Below are 13731 nucleotides of genomic sequence, written 5' to 3' on the forward strand. Positions count from 1 at the left end.
AAGCTGACTGAGAACCGGGACCCAGATGATGCGGCCTGTGAGCAGCCAAGCCTGCGGGCCCTGAGCTGTCCCCAGTGGCATGGGCAGTGCTCGCTCTCCCAGCACGTGGGCCTCTCTGCAGCAGGACCCCTGAGGCCAGGGAGGAGTGTGCCCGAGGCTGATGGCCCTGAGCACCAACGGGGAGACCCGGGCCCCTGATGCAGCCATAGCCCTAACCTCAGTGGGGAGGGGGCTGGAGGAGGAGATGGGGCTGTGAGAAAGAAGGTAACGAGGGTCACGTGATGCCATGCTTAGAAAAAGAGACTCCAAAAAGAGACAGGTGGCCCTGCCACCACCCCGCCTGGCGGCCCACAGACGGGAGGTTCTGAGAGCACCGCTGCCCATGGGCCAGGGAGAGGCCCCACCAGACTCCGTCACGCCGCCATCCTGACCCCGGACCCCGGCCTCCAGAACCGCAGCCCAGCGTCGCCTGCTGGTGTCCTGCTCCCTCGGCAGGACCTGCTGCCTATGGCACAGATTTGGCCTTGGGAGACCACGAACACAAGAATTCAGAGTCGGGCAGAGAGCAGCCCAGGGTCCCCACACCAAGGGACCAGCTCTGGGAGGGGCCGTGTTATCCCTGCCCCCCAATACCCAAGAGCCCCCCCGGGGGGAGGGGCCTTGTGCCCCCAGGAGCCTGGGGGGAGGGAAGTCTTCCTGGATCTTTGAACTGACCTTTACCTCATCCCGGCAGGCAGGGCAGGACGAGCCTGAGTGACAGCGTCGCCTGGTACAATTACCAGGCATCCGATGAGCCGGCCCCTTACAAATCACCTCGGACTTCCCACATCTGCCGGCTGTCGGCATCTGCCAGGGGCGCTCACCCGAAAATAATGAAAGCCCTCGCATTATTGTTCCGTGGCAGGTAGAGTGTTGGGACAATTATTGGACATCCCGAGCGACCTTGGGACAGCTCAGCAGCCTGCCCTCGCCAGCCAGCTTGTCCGGTGAACCCTCCTCCAGGCAGAGCGGCACCAGGCCCCGCCCGCCAGGTCCCCTGCCTTCCAGGCCTCAGGAATCTGTCCCCTGTGCCCCCCAGGCCCTCTCATCACCCCCATCCTAGAGCCGTTTCCCACTCACTCCCCAAAGCTGGGTCCCTGCCTCCAGCCCCAAGCTCCCCCTCCATGGCCCAGCTTTCCCAGCCCCTGAGACTTCTCTGCGCCTGGGCGTGGCCTTTTTCTCTGCCTGCTCCACCTGCCTAGGGCTCCTGGAAGGGCTGGGGCTGTGTCTTACTCAGCACTTTGGCCATGCCTGGGGCTCCAACACCAGGCGTCCCAGGAGCAGCTGAACCAAGGAGAGCACCCAGGGCACCCCAGTGCATGGCCCGCCCACATCCCCAGGGCCCACCTGGGAATCCCTGGGTCGGATATAGGACTGTGAGTGGGCAGCACCCAGGCCAGGGGCTCAGAAGCCAGGAGAGTGCCCAGAGGGGCTGCAGGGCCACAGGAGAGCCTTGGGGACAGCGTCATCCAAGGGCTCAGAAAGGCAGGTCCCAGACCCCACGTCCTCCCTGGGCCCCCGCAAGGTTCCAACCTAGGACTCCAGGGTCCCCAGGGGCCCGACCAGCAGGAAGTGGCTGGGACCCTCCTGCTTTGGGCTCACCTGCTTCTTCCTAGCACTCTAAGCAAAGCACATTGGGCACAGCGGCTCAGGGCCCAGCGTGGCGGATGCTTTGCCGGGAGAACATGGGACTGACCTGACTTCCAGAGCTGAGAGACCCACCTACAGAGACGGGGACTTCCTCCAGGAGGAAAGAAGTGGGGTGCTGGCTCCCCACTTCGGCTTCCAGCCTCCCCAAACCCCCAGCCTGCTCCTGCCTGCAGGGCTGCCCCTCGGACCCCACCTTCTGACCACTGAATGGGAACCAGTGGGGAGAAGCAGAAACTTGGAGCCTCCGTCTCCTCACAGAGGGCAGAGGACGGCAACGAGCCTAGGGCTGGCTGTGAAATGAAGCCCCCAGCAGCCCTGGCGGCACCGAGCTATCCTCAGTGACGGGCTCTTGGCAGTGCTGGCCAGCGTGAGGCCACCGGCTTCCTCCTTCTTAGAAAGCAAGAGCCTGAAAACACAACTGCAGACCTGGAATGAGAGCTGACGCTGGAGGGGCTGCACGGGGCTCTGGCCCAGAGGGATGGCGCCGGCGTCCCGGCCAGCAGGCTGCACTTGCATCTGACCCCGGCACGGACGGCCCCTCCTGCAATCCTGAGCACCAGACCTGCTGAGATGCTGCAGAGGAGACACAGTGGAGGCTGGGCACGGAGGGGACACTGTGAGCCTCTCGCGCTCACAGGCACCACCACCAGACAGCCAGACCCGCTGAACTTCCTCCTCCCCACGACCCCCACAGCAGACCCCCACCTGCACCCCGACTTGAGACACCTCCCCACACGCCAACAGACACTGTTTTGTTAAATTTTTGTTTGTTTCACTTAACTCGAAAGAGAGACCAGAGAAGAAACAGAGAGAGCTCCCGTTGCCTGGCTCATTCTCGAAATCCCCGCAGCGGCCTGGGCTGGGCCAGGCCAAAGCCAGGAGCCCAGACTCCACCAGGTCTCCCACATCCCAAGCATCTGCTGCCTCCCAGGGCGGAGGAGAGGGCAGAGGAGCAGGGACTCAAACCCAGGCACCCTGACAATCCAAGGCGGACATCCAAAGTGGTGTCAACCGCTCCTCCCCCACGGGACACTGTGGGGCAGCGGCACACACCCTGTGTCGTCAGAGTCCAAGGACCAGAGAGGAGAGAAGCAGGGACAAGTGGGCTTCAGTCCAGGCCAGCTGACCGTGACCCCAGGGGACTGAGGTCAAGTGCACACGGGCAAGCCCATCAGGGCCCTTCCCCCTGCCTGTGCCCTCCTCACCTGCCCAGCAGAACACCCGCCCGGTGCTCCCTCTGACGCGGCACAGCCCCAGCTCAGACCACGGGGAGCCCCGACTCCACGGGAATTAATAAACACTTTGAGAACCAAGTGCGCCAAGCTGCAAGCCTGGGGAGACCTTGGAAATCACCAACCTAAGGAGCTCATTTCAGAGAGAGGCAGACTGAGCCCAGGGTAACACGAGCCAACTTAGGGCAGGCTGGGGGGAACCCTGGTCCTTTCAACCCCTCCCCAGCTCTAGACACTTGGCCAGAACAGGCTGGGGCCAAGTGGAGGGCTCCAGGGTACAGGCCAGGCTTTGCAGAGGTAAAGTGGAGCGGGGGGGGGGGACGCAGACCGCCTCCTCCCTGTGTGACCCACATGCATCACCTGACCTCTCCAACTCTCCTCATCTGTAAAATGAGGCACTGACAATAGCTTCTGGACAGGGTTCACTAAAAAGTAAGGGAAGCACCTGGCACCTCGTGAGCACTGGCAGCTGGCAGTGACGATGCCAAACCCAGGGCTGAGGGCTGGCACCCTGGGCGGGCGGGCAGGCAGACACTGTGCTGGGAAGCAGACACAGCAGGAGGGGCCCAGAGGGGAAAACCCAGCCAGCAAGGGAGCCTGGGGACGGTGCCTGCGGTGTGTCCAGCCTGGCGGGCGTCCTGCACAGCCAGGAGGGAGCCCAACGGCACTCACACCAGCCACACCACGTCCACACTGACCCCTGCGACACTCCGGGGGGAGGTCTATATCGCGATTACAGATGAGGTCGTGAGGGCTGGAGGGGCTGGGCTAGGATGAGAACCCTCTCCTGTTGCCCTGCCGTGCCAGCGCCCTACTAGCGCACACCTGCGGAGACAGCAAGTGATGGCTCCAGTGCTCGGGTCCCTCCCTCCCTCGTGGGAGACCCGGATGGAGTTCCTGGATCCTGGCTTCAGCCTGGCCCAGCCCTGACTGACTGCTGTGGACATCTGAGGAGGGAACCAGCAGACGAAGATTTCTCTGTCTCAATCTCAATCTCCCTCTCTCTCTCTCTCTCTCTCTCTCTCTCTCAAGTGAATTAAATAAGTAAAACAAAGGAAAGGTCTGGAAGGATCTGTGTCACCCTGGGGACGTGACTGGGATGGGGCCTTTGCCTTCTGTGTCCTGCACTGGCAGGACAAGCAGGCCACAGATTCCTTCCGACATTGAAAATACTGATATTACAAGACAGAAAACCACGCCCAGGAGGAGAGTACTGTCTCTGAAGGCAGCACGGTTCACCTCCCTACAGAAATGTCGCACACACCCCTGTCCAAGGTCCAGGGTGAGTCAGGAAAGCTTCAACAAATTCCAAAGGTGCCCCTCCCACCCGCCCCGTCCCACAAAGTCCCCAGCAGGGCCCCCCCCCGCTGGCAGGTGCTGCCCCACAAGTGTGGGGGGGGGCAGGGTGAAGGGAGCCCACTCTCTGCTGCTTCTGGGGACCCATAGGAACCTGAGGGCTGGGTGGTGACAGAGCAGCCAAGCACAGGGGAGGAAGAAGCCCAGCGTGGGAGGCCCAGCCAGACTCCAGAGAGCAGGTTCCCTGGTCCTGGTCCCTCGAAGCTCCAAGACCTTAGAGCTGGGAGGCACCTGTGCTTTCACAGGCTCCCCTTGCAGGGTGGGCTGTGGGTCCAGCTCGGCAGCACCAGGGCAATCGGGGCGGACCTGCGTGGGAATTGCTTTATGAGGCTACCCAGGGCCCAGGCCGAACCTGCTTCCTTCCGCCGGCTCCAAAAAGGCCTGGCCAGCCTGGGCTGGGCCCAGCAGATGTGCTTTAGTGGCCCAGGACAGGATGCAGTAAATGCCCACCCGCCTTTCACATGCAGATGCTTCTGGGCCATCAGCGGCTTTGTGCAGGCCCCTCGCTGTGCGCAGCCCTGCCTCTGAATGGCTCCCCCAGGGGAGCCCAATCTGCCCAAGAATGGGCTCCAATAAAGGACCTGTGGGGGGACCCAGGCCAGTGACAGATGTGACCACGCAGGCCAGCAAGTCCAAGAGCCGCAAGTGGGCCCCACTCAGACAGGACCATAGAGTAGCTCCAGGAAGGAGCAGGGCAGCCTGGGGAGCGGGAGCCAACTGCCTGGGAATGACATGAAGAGTGTGGCCTCCGACGCCACGCCGGGGCCTCCAGTCCCTGCATCTGCCACGCAGCACCCGCATTCACTCCCCAGCACCTCCCGACCCCAGCTCACTCCTCTCCGGACCTGCAAGGCCTTGCCCCCCACACCTGGGTCCCCATCTCTCCGTGCGTCACAGGCGAGTGTGGTTCACTGCCCACCTGCCCGCTGCAGCATCAGCTCCACCAGCGCACGGCTTCCCGCATGGCAGAGGCGCTCAGCCGCAGCAGTGAATGGATGTGTGCATATTTTTTATTTATTTACCTGAAAGGCAGAGAGTCACAGAGACAGAGGGAGAGGAGATCTTCCATCTGCCGGTTCACTGCCCAAATGGCCACACCGGTTGGGGGTGGGCCAGGCCAAAGCCAGGAGTCAGGAGCTTCTTCTGGGTCTCCCACGTGGGTGTCCAAGCACTCGGGCCACCCTCTGCTGCTTTCCCAGGCTGTTAACAGGGAGCTGGCTTGGAAATGGAGCAGCCGGGTCTCGAACTGGCACCCATGTGAGATGCTGACTTGCAGGCAGCGGATCTATCCACTATGCCACGCCACCGCCCCTAATGAAAGTGAGGGTTCCTCACTTTTTGTGCTTCTGAAGGTTCCTGAATTACTCTGAGCCTCTCTGACAGCCCCTCCCACAGGGAGCAGTGCACAGGTAGGCTGGGCAGGTGAGGTGGCAGACAGGTGCCTGCCTAGGGAGTGACCAGCCTCCCTCAGTGAACGGTGTCTGCACTATTTTAAAAAGCTGAGTTTACACTGCCTGTGTGCTTTCTGTCCCCACCTGAGAACCTCTGAGAAAATCCAAGGACACCTGTCCCCACAGAAAACTCCAGAAGGGTGGGGGGTCGGTCACGAGTGGCTTCCTCCTAGGCTCACCGAGATGCTCCTAAGCAGTCACAGGGCCGGGGAGGCTCTGCTCCCCCCAGGATCCCAAGTCACCCCCCCAACTCACACTTGTCCCCCGCAGGGCTGGTCTCACCCCAGGAACCTCCTTTGTGTTCCAGCAGGACTTCAAAGGGGGCTGTGCACATCAAGGAGATAAAGGTGCGAAGAACTCTGAAGAACTCGCCACCGCCACCCCCCCCACCCCCACAACTCCCGCAGCCCCCACGGGCTCCCAGAGCTGCAAAGTCACAGCTGCGTGCCCAGCGCCATTCACCTTGGCAAACAGGGCCTGCTCGGCCACTGAGAGAGAAAATGAGCTGTCCCAGGGCTAGCACTCCCTGTGGAACACCCCAACACCAGGCACCCCGCCCTGGGGGATGCGTTTCCTACCCCACACTCACCACTCAGCTGGGCCTGAGCGAAGGGGCGGCAGCTGGGAGCCAGCAGGCACCACTGCGCAGGCTCGGCCATGCAGGGACAGCCCCACCAGGAGGGCTGTGTGGCACTGGCCTCCCACACTGCACACTCAGCCCCACCAGGGCCCAGGCTCCGTGAGTGTGACGGACTTGTTCTGGCTTCTCTGTGCCCAGCGGAGCGTGCAGGCTCAAGGCTAGAATCACGGGGCACAAAGGCACCTCATGGGTGAAGTACAGGGGTAGGGACTTGGTCCTGCAGCAAGCAGAGCCCAGAGGGAACCTCAGAGAAACCAGGCCGGGGGCTGGCTTTGTGGGGCAGCAAGTTAAGCCGCCGGCACCCCTTACCAGAGTGGGGCTTGAGTCCTGGCTGCTCCACTTCCAGCTCCCTGCTAAGGCACCTGGGGAGGCAGCAGAAGATGGCTCAAGTGCTTGGGCCCCTGCACCCAGGTTGGTGACCCAGGTGGAGTTCCTAGATCCTGGCTTTGGCCTGGCCCAGACCTGGCTGTTTTGGCCGTTGGGGGACTGAACCAGTGGAAGAAGGATCTCTCTCTGCCTCTCCCTCTCTCGGTCACTCTGCCTTTCAAATAAATAAATCTTAGAAAAGAGACACCAGGCCGTCAGTTCCCTAGGCCAGCTGACAGCACAGTGGAGGCTCCCCCAGGAGGAGGGGGTGAGGTCTCTCTCCAGGAGCAATCTCAGGCACTTCCTGGAAGGAAGCTTTGCCCCTGGTCGGCTGCATACCCAGCTGGGGTGTGGTTTAGGGTTGTTGCTGTGTGGCTGTTCAATTAATACAATGCAGGAGCGACAGCCTACCACGCCACATCCCTGCAGGAATCAGAGGACGCCTCTGCAGGGTAACCGAGCCCTCAGTCAGCACCTGCACAGTTCTGTGTCAGACTGGAAGCATCGACTCAGTAGACGCTGTCAGAGAGAGGCCGTCGACCGGTTCCCATGCCCCCTTCTCCCTCCAGAGACTCCAACTACGGGTCTCGGTCAGGCCCCTGTGCCTTCCCAGCATGCCCTGGCCCTCTCTGAGCCTGCTGGTGGACGGGGCAACAGCACCCTGCTGCTCAGGCCATGAGGGGGCCAGCATGAGACAATGAGACAGCAAGAGGCCACACACACTGGGCAGATAGGAAGCGCTGGCTGAGAGTAGCCATCTCGGCTGTTGCTGGAGACACCTGAGCCTCCACCTGCCTGGAAGGCGTGTGCTCCGGACCACCTGACTGAGGCCACCTGCCTCGGCCCAGCTCACTGCTGGAATCCATTTTACGTTCCCAGCAGGTGGCAGATGGGGAGGCCCTGTCTGTGTCCTGGCCCTACTTAACTTCTCAGGCTTTCTAGACAGAGATGGAAAGGCCTGACAAGTGCAAGTGTTGGTGAGGACACACAGCCCGGGCCCTCCCGTATGGCGCTGGCCGAAGCGTGAGGTGGTCCGACCAGCTTCTGTAGCAGCTGCTGCGTGTAAGCACACGACCTCGTGACCCCGTGATTCCCGCTTGGAGCTGGCACGCTCAGCGGGCACGGGGCCAGCCAGAACACTCGCCCCAGATGGGAGCTCACCCCTCAGTGGAAGAATGGATGAACTGTAGTGGCCGCTGACCAGAACACTACACAATAAAGATGTGCAGTCTACAACCACGTGCCCGAGACACAGACACACCTCTCTGACACAACGTGTGGAGGAAGAAACAAGACACAAAGTGCAGACGCGGGTATAAAGTTAGTAACAGACAGAGCCAATCGATGGTCCTGGAAGTCACGACGGTGGCCACCCTGGGAGGGGACGGGTCACCGTCAGGGAACACGCAGGGAGCCTCTGTGTGCTGGTCACACCGGGGAGAGCCACTGATGGAAACTCACTGACTCATACACTTAACGATAGATGCATCTTCCTGTATGTACAATTTACTTCAGTGAAAAGTTGCTTTTAAGAGCCGGTGCTGTGGAGTAGAAGGTTAAGCCTCCACCTGTGGTGCCAGTTCGAGTCCTGGCTGCTCCTCTTCCAATCCAGCTCTCTGCTGTGGCCGGGAAAGCAGTGGAAGGTGGCCCAGGTCCTTGGGCCCCTGCACCTACGTGGGAGACCCAGAAGAAGCTCCTGGCTCCTGGCTTCGGACCAGCCCAGACCCAGCCATTGCGGCCATTTGGGGAATGAACCAGTGGATAAAGACCTCTCTGTCTCTCCCTCTCTCTGTCTGTAACTCTGCCTCTCAAAAAATAAATAAATCTTAAACACACAAACACACAACGCTGGTGGCTAGACTCCATTCCAGGAGCTTAATTAAAAAAAAAAAAAAAAAAGCTGCTTGTAAGTGGACCTGATCTTTATACATAAAGCATAAAAAGTATGTATGATTTGAGTTCCTACATTAATAATTAGTAAAGGATATTTAGACGTCACCCATTGCATTGTGGGGTGTGTGTGACAAGCACTGGCCAGGAATCTGACATCTGTCACGAGCCATCGCAGCACCTGTCCCTCCAGCCCCTCCCTCTCCACCCCACAAGGGGCTCTGGTCAGACACGGAAGTCACCCTCTAGTCCAGGTTCTTCCATGCCCCTCCTCCTTACAGAACATTTCTTCGGGCCATGCCCCTTTCCCCACCTGCACTGTCAACTCCCACGCCCATGCCCCTTCACTCCCCTGAGCCCTGCCACACGGTTCTCTACCTTTAGCCAGACACGGCCTCAAATCGTTCCAAGTTAGCATTTGGAATGGGAAATACACTCTCCTGGTTCAAAATCCCATAAAACGCTGAAGGATGAAGTCACACAGGGAAGAGCCACTCTCCCACCCCTCCACCCACCACCCAGTTCTCCCCCCTCCCGTCCCCTGGCTCTTTACATGGACTCCCAAGTAGCTGGACTTCCAGTGGCCACATGCAAATGTGACGGCACGAATGCAGGCTTGCATTTCTGTCCTCTACAGCACAGAGCACGCACCCTGCTGTGTGTGGCATGTCCATGGAGAGGACACTTCGTGGTATCCCACTGCACAGACACCACGGTTCTTTTCTGTAAACCAGGGTCTCCCTCCGCAGCCAGGAACACCACGGTTCTTTTCTGTAAACGCTCACCCAAGGGAACGTGCTCGCAAGCCCCACTGCAAGACAGCGGGCGTCTCGGCAGCTCGACTCTGCACCCCTCACTGCGGCAGGCTGAGCAGCTTCCGCAGCCGTGCAGGCCTCCTGGGCTTCCTCTCCCCCCATCCCTGCCGGGAGCACAAGCTTCGGCGCTGACCTCCAGACTCCAAGGAACAGGCACAAAGGCCTTCCCCACCCTTCCTTTTTTTTTTTTTTTTTTTTTTTTTTGACAGGCAGAGTGGACAGTGAGAGAGAGAGACAGAGAGAAAGGTCTTCCTTTGCTGTTGGTTCAACCTCCAATGGCCGCTGCGGCCGGCGCACCGCGCTGATCTGAAGGCAGGAGCCAGGTGCTTCTCCTGGTCTCCCATGGGGTGCAGGGCCCAAGTACTTGGGCCATCCTCCACTGCACTCCCTGGCCACAGCAGAGAGCTGGCCTGGAAGAGGGGCAACCAGGACAGAATCCGGCGCCCCGACCGGGACTAGAACCAGGTGTGCCGGCGCCGCAAGGCAGAGGATTAGCCTAGTGAGCCGCGGCGCCGGCCCCCTTCCTTCCTTTCAAGCATGCAGTTCTGAAAGTTCCCCCAAACACGAATCAGATCACGTGACAGTCCTGCGGAAACCCTCCTCTGAAGCCCACCCGGTCTCGGTCTCGGCGGCCCTCGGGCCCTGCCTGGTGGCCACCCCTGCCGCCCCGCAGCTCCTGAACGCCCTGAGCTCCCTCTGCCTCAGGCTTCGCAGCTGCTGTTCCTGGTGCCGGCCGTGCACTGCCTCCATGGCCCACCCACCCTCTGCTCCAGTCCAGGGCCTCTCCTGGACCTGCACCCAGCCACCCTCTACCGTCTTCACATCAGGCCAGCCTGACTCAGTCACTCCCCCGTGTGCAGCCTTACTGTCCACTCAGTCACTCCCCCGTGTGCAGCCTTACTGTCCACTCAGTCACTCCCCCGTGTGCAGCCTTACTGTCCTCTCCCTCCCAGGCCTCATCTGCCTGCTCTCTGGCCTCCCACTCCCCCACATGAGGCCTCCTTCTCCCAAAGCAGGGCCCAGAGCCTTCCGCTCCCTTCCCACAGCTGCCACGCACACAACGCCCTCACCACTGCCGGGGCTTTGGGGGGAACAGGGAACGCGTGGAGGCCAGGAAGGGCCAACCCCAGGGCCAAGGGGAGCCCCCGGGCCTGGGCTGCCTTTCACACGGGCTCCTGGAGGCCGGGTCTCGCTTTGCCAAGCCCCTGGCCTCCCAAAGGGCCACGCGGGCCAGTCTGAGTCCCTGTCATCCCAGCAGCTCCCAAGCACACAGACGGCTGGGGTGGGGTCTCGGGGAAGGTCCCAGAGGCTCAGCCAACGCCGGGAGGGTAAACTGAGTCCCAGCAAGGGCAGGGCCAGGCTGCCCCAGCCGGTGACTTGGGAGGTCAAGCACCACTCACCCAGCCTCTCCCGGCGGCTGGCAGGGGGCACCAAGGACAGCCACAAAGCGCAGGCCCGGCGGAGCCACCCCGGGGGCAGGCCGCCCCCCACCCCTCCTGAACCAACGCGGCTGCCAGATTACGGGAGCCGTGCGTGCACCTTAAAGTGCTCTCGCAGGCACGCTGCAAAAGCAGGTGGGATTGCTAACGTACTGCACTCGGCCTAGCACACTAAGATACTGATTTCAACGAAAGCAGCATCGCTGAGGAATTCTTCCTCTTTCTCCCTGGAGTTCACGCTTGCATCGCCTCTCGGCGCCCGGACACACCGTAGTCGCCCGGCGGCCACACGCGCCAGGCGGCTGCCCGGCTGGACAGCGCAGAGCCAGCACGCCGCGGGGGCGGGGCCACCGTGACCACGCCCCCGACGTCCCGCCCCCGGCCGCCGCCGCCGCCGGAGCCGACGCGACGCAGCTGAGGGCTCAGCCCCGCGCCCACCGCCCACGGCCCACGCACCTCGCCACCGCCTCCACGGAGCCGTCTATCGGCGTTCCGCCGCCCTCGCCGCTGTCGTACAGCACGCCCGAGATGTCAAGCAGCACGCCGCGCACGCCGGCCAGCCGCTTGGCCCACGCGGCCATTGCGCCTCGCCGTGCCCCTCAGACTCCGCGACCCAACCGGCGCTGGAGCCCGCGGCCGCGCCCGCCGCGCGGGGGCGCATGGGAAATGTAGTCCCGGGGCGGGGCCGGGGCGGGGCCAGTGCGCAGACCCGGAACTGAGGCATGTCCTGCGCGGGGGGTTCCTTTTTGGAACGCCGGTTCGAGCAGCTCAGTGGACAAAGAGCAGGAAAAGCGGAAAACAGCAACCTGCTAAACAGACGGCAGGGCGAATTGAGACGACCGGAAGTTACAACAATGAAGAGAATTCTTCGTGGGGTTCCCACTCGTGGGCGGACCCCCAAAACCTGGAAATGACGGCCCGTGCCTGGGGAGCGCCCCATGGAGAGGGTCCGGTGGAAGCCCTGACGCCAGCGCTCAGGGCGGGGATCGTTGAGTTCTAGCAGTGTCAGGACAGGTGAGGAGCGCTGACACCTTGAGCGGCGCCCGTTTCGGGCAGGATCCGGAAACCAGAAGACATCGTGTGCAGGCGGTAGCCCTCAGAACCTGGGTGCTAGGAGTGAGGCTGGGAAGAACGTGGGAATGACGCGGCGTGTTAGGCCAGGAAGTTCTTTAAAGCACTCTACAATTCCATGGGTGGTCGGTTACTTCTGAGATAAATGAAAGTTGACGTGAAGGGGACGAGCTCCCGTGATGGCCCCTCCGACCCTTGACTCCTGGTCGGCTTTGACTTCGAGGGACCGAAGGAGGAGGCCATCATTCCACAGGCTGGGGTTCACGGAAGGGAGGAAGAATTCACCGGAATGGCGGAACTTTAACCCAGTTCCAGGAATTGTGCATGTTTTGTCGGAAAGCTTAATGGGGAAGCTGTTGGAGCTGGCGCTGTGGCTTGGCGGGTTAAACCACTGCCTGCCACGCCGACATCCCATATGGGTGCCAGTTCGAGTCCCAGCTGCTCTACTTCTGATCCAGCTCCCTGCTAATGCACCTGGGAAAGCAGCAGAGGACGGCCCAAGTGCTTGGGGCCCTGCACCCAAGTAGGAGATGCAGATGAAGCTCCTGGCCATTGTGGCCATTTGGGGAATGTACCAGCGGATAGAAGATCTCTGTCTCTCCCTCTCTCTAACTCCGCTTTTCAAATAAATATATACATTGAAAAGAAAAGCATACTGGGGTGGCTGTTTATAGAAGTACAGAATTCAGGGCCGGCACCACAGCTCACTAGGCTAATCCTCCGCCTTGCGGCGCCGGCACGCCGGGTTCTAGTTCTGGTCGAGGCACCGGATTCTGTCCCGGTTGCCCCTCTTCCAGGCCAGCTCTCTGCTGTGGCCAGGGAGTGCAGTGGAGGATGGCCCAAGTGCTTGGGCCCTGCACCCCATGGGAGACCAGGAGAAGCACCTGGCTCCTGCCTTCCGATAGGCGCGGTGTGCCAGCCGCAGCGCGCCGGCCGCGGCGGCCATTGGAGGGTGAACCAACGGCAAAAGGAAGACCTTTCTCTCTGTCTCTCTCTCTCACTGTCCACTCTGCCTGTCAAAAAAAAAAAAAAAAAAAAAGTGCAGAATTCAGCTCTGCCCTCTGGGGAGTTGCAGTGGTGGGGTGGGGGAGGATCATACCTTATGTAAGGGCTCCTGGTTGCAGGCAGAAGAAACCACTCCAGCTAGAGGGGTTTGTACCCTGGGCATGATGGACATTACATGTTTGCAGAGGGGCTGGGGGACCAAGTTCAGGTACTACAGAAGTGGAAGCCATTCAGCTATGAGAAATCCCCCATCACTCTGCAACACTGGGACCATTGGCCCCATCACTTGGTACCTCCCAAGAGACCAGGGACCTGATCCTGCAGCTCCCAGCAGAGCTATCTCAGAAGAACCAAACACATCCTCCATGGTCCCCTCCAAACCTTCTGTCTGCCCCCCACCCCTGCCATCCCCTCACTCCCCACGTTCGGCTCCGAGGAACTTGGCCCAACCTGCAAGGGACGCTGGGAAATACAGCTTTCAGCCTTCTAGGCACCGAATGAGTCAGACTGGGGAAGCTGCCACGAACCTCGTGCTTGGAGCCTCAGCTCGGTATAGTGGGCTCTGAAGGTATGAAGAAGGGGAAAGTGATCACCGACTTCAGGGAGCGAAGGCTGGACAGAGGACTTCAAGACTGCTGAGCTAGGTTGTGCCAAGGGCCAGAGGGTGACTCCGTGGGCTCTGGAGGGCAGCAGTGACTTCTGGGAAGAGGGACAGCCTGACATGGACCTTGGCAAGTGACTGGGCTTTAGCTTCATGCCAGGGAGGAGGGAGAAGGG

At 61.1% G+C, this 13731-nt stretch overlaps 1 protein-coding gene across 2 annotated transcripts in view; it reads right to left on the minus strand.

Annotated features, from left to right (window-relative positions):
- Window positions 1-11531, minus strand: part of LHPP (phospholysine phosphohistidine inorganic pyrophosphate phosphatase) — a 108273-nt gene extending 96742 nt beyond the window's left edge. For both annotated transcript variants that reach the window (XM_051833540.2, XM_002722150.5), the window contains exon 1: window positions 11335-11531. In XM_051833540.2, coding sequence (XP_051689500.2) covers window positions 11335-11459 — 125 coding nt within the window. In that variant the 5' untranslated portion in view covers window positions 11460-11531. The remainder of the gene's footprint in view (window positions 1-11334) is intronic.
- Between the last annotated feature and the right edge of the window lie 2200 nt (window positions 11532-13731).

This window comes from Oryctolagus cuniculus, chromosome 15 (assembly GCF_964237555.1).
Source record: "Oryctolagus cuniculus chromosome 15, mOryCun1.1, whole genome shotgun sequence".
Classification (NCBI taxonomy): domain Eukaryota; kingdom Metazoa; phylum Chordata; class Mammalia; order Lagomorpha; family Leporidae; genus Oryctolagus; species Oryctolagus cuniculus.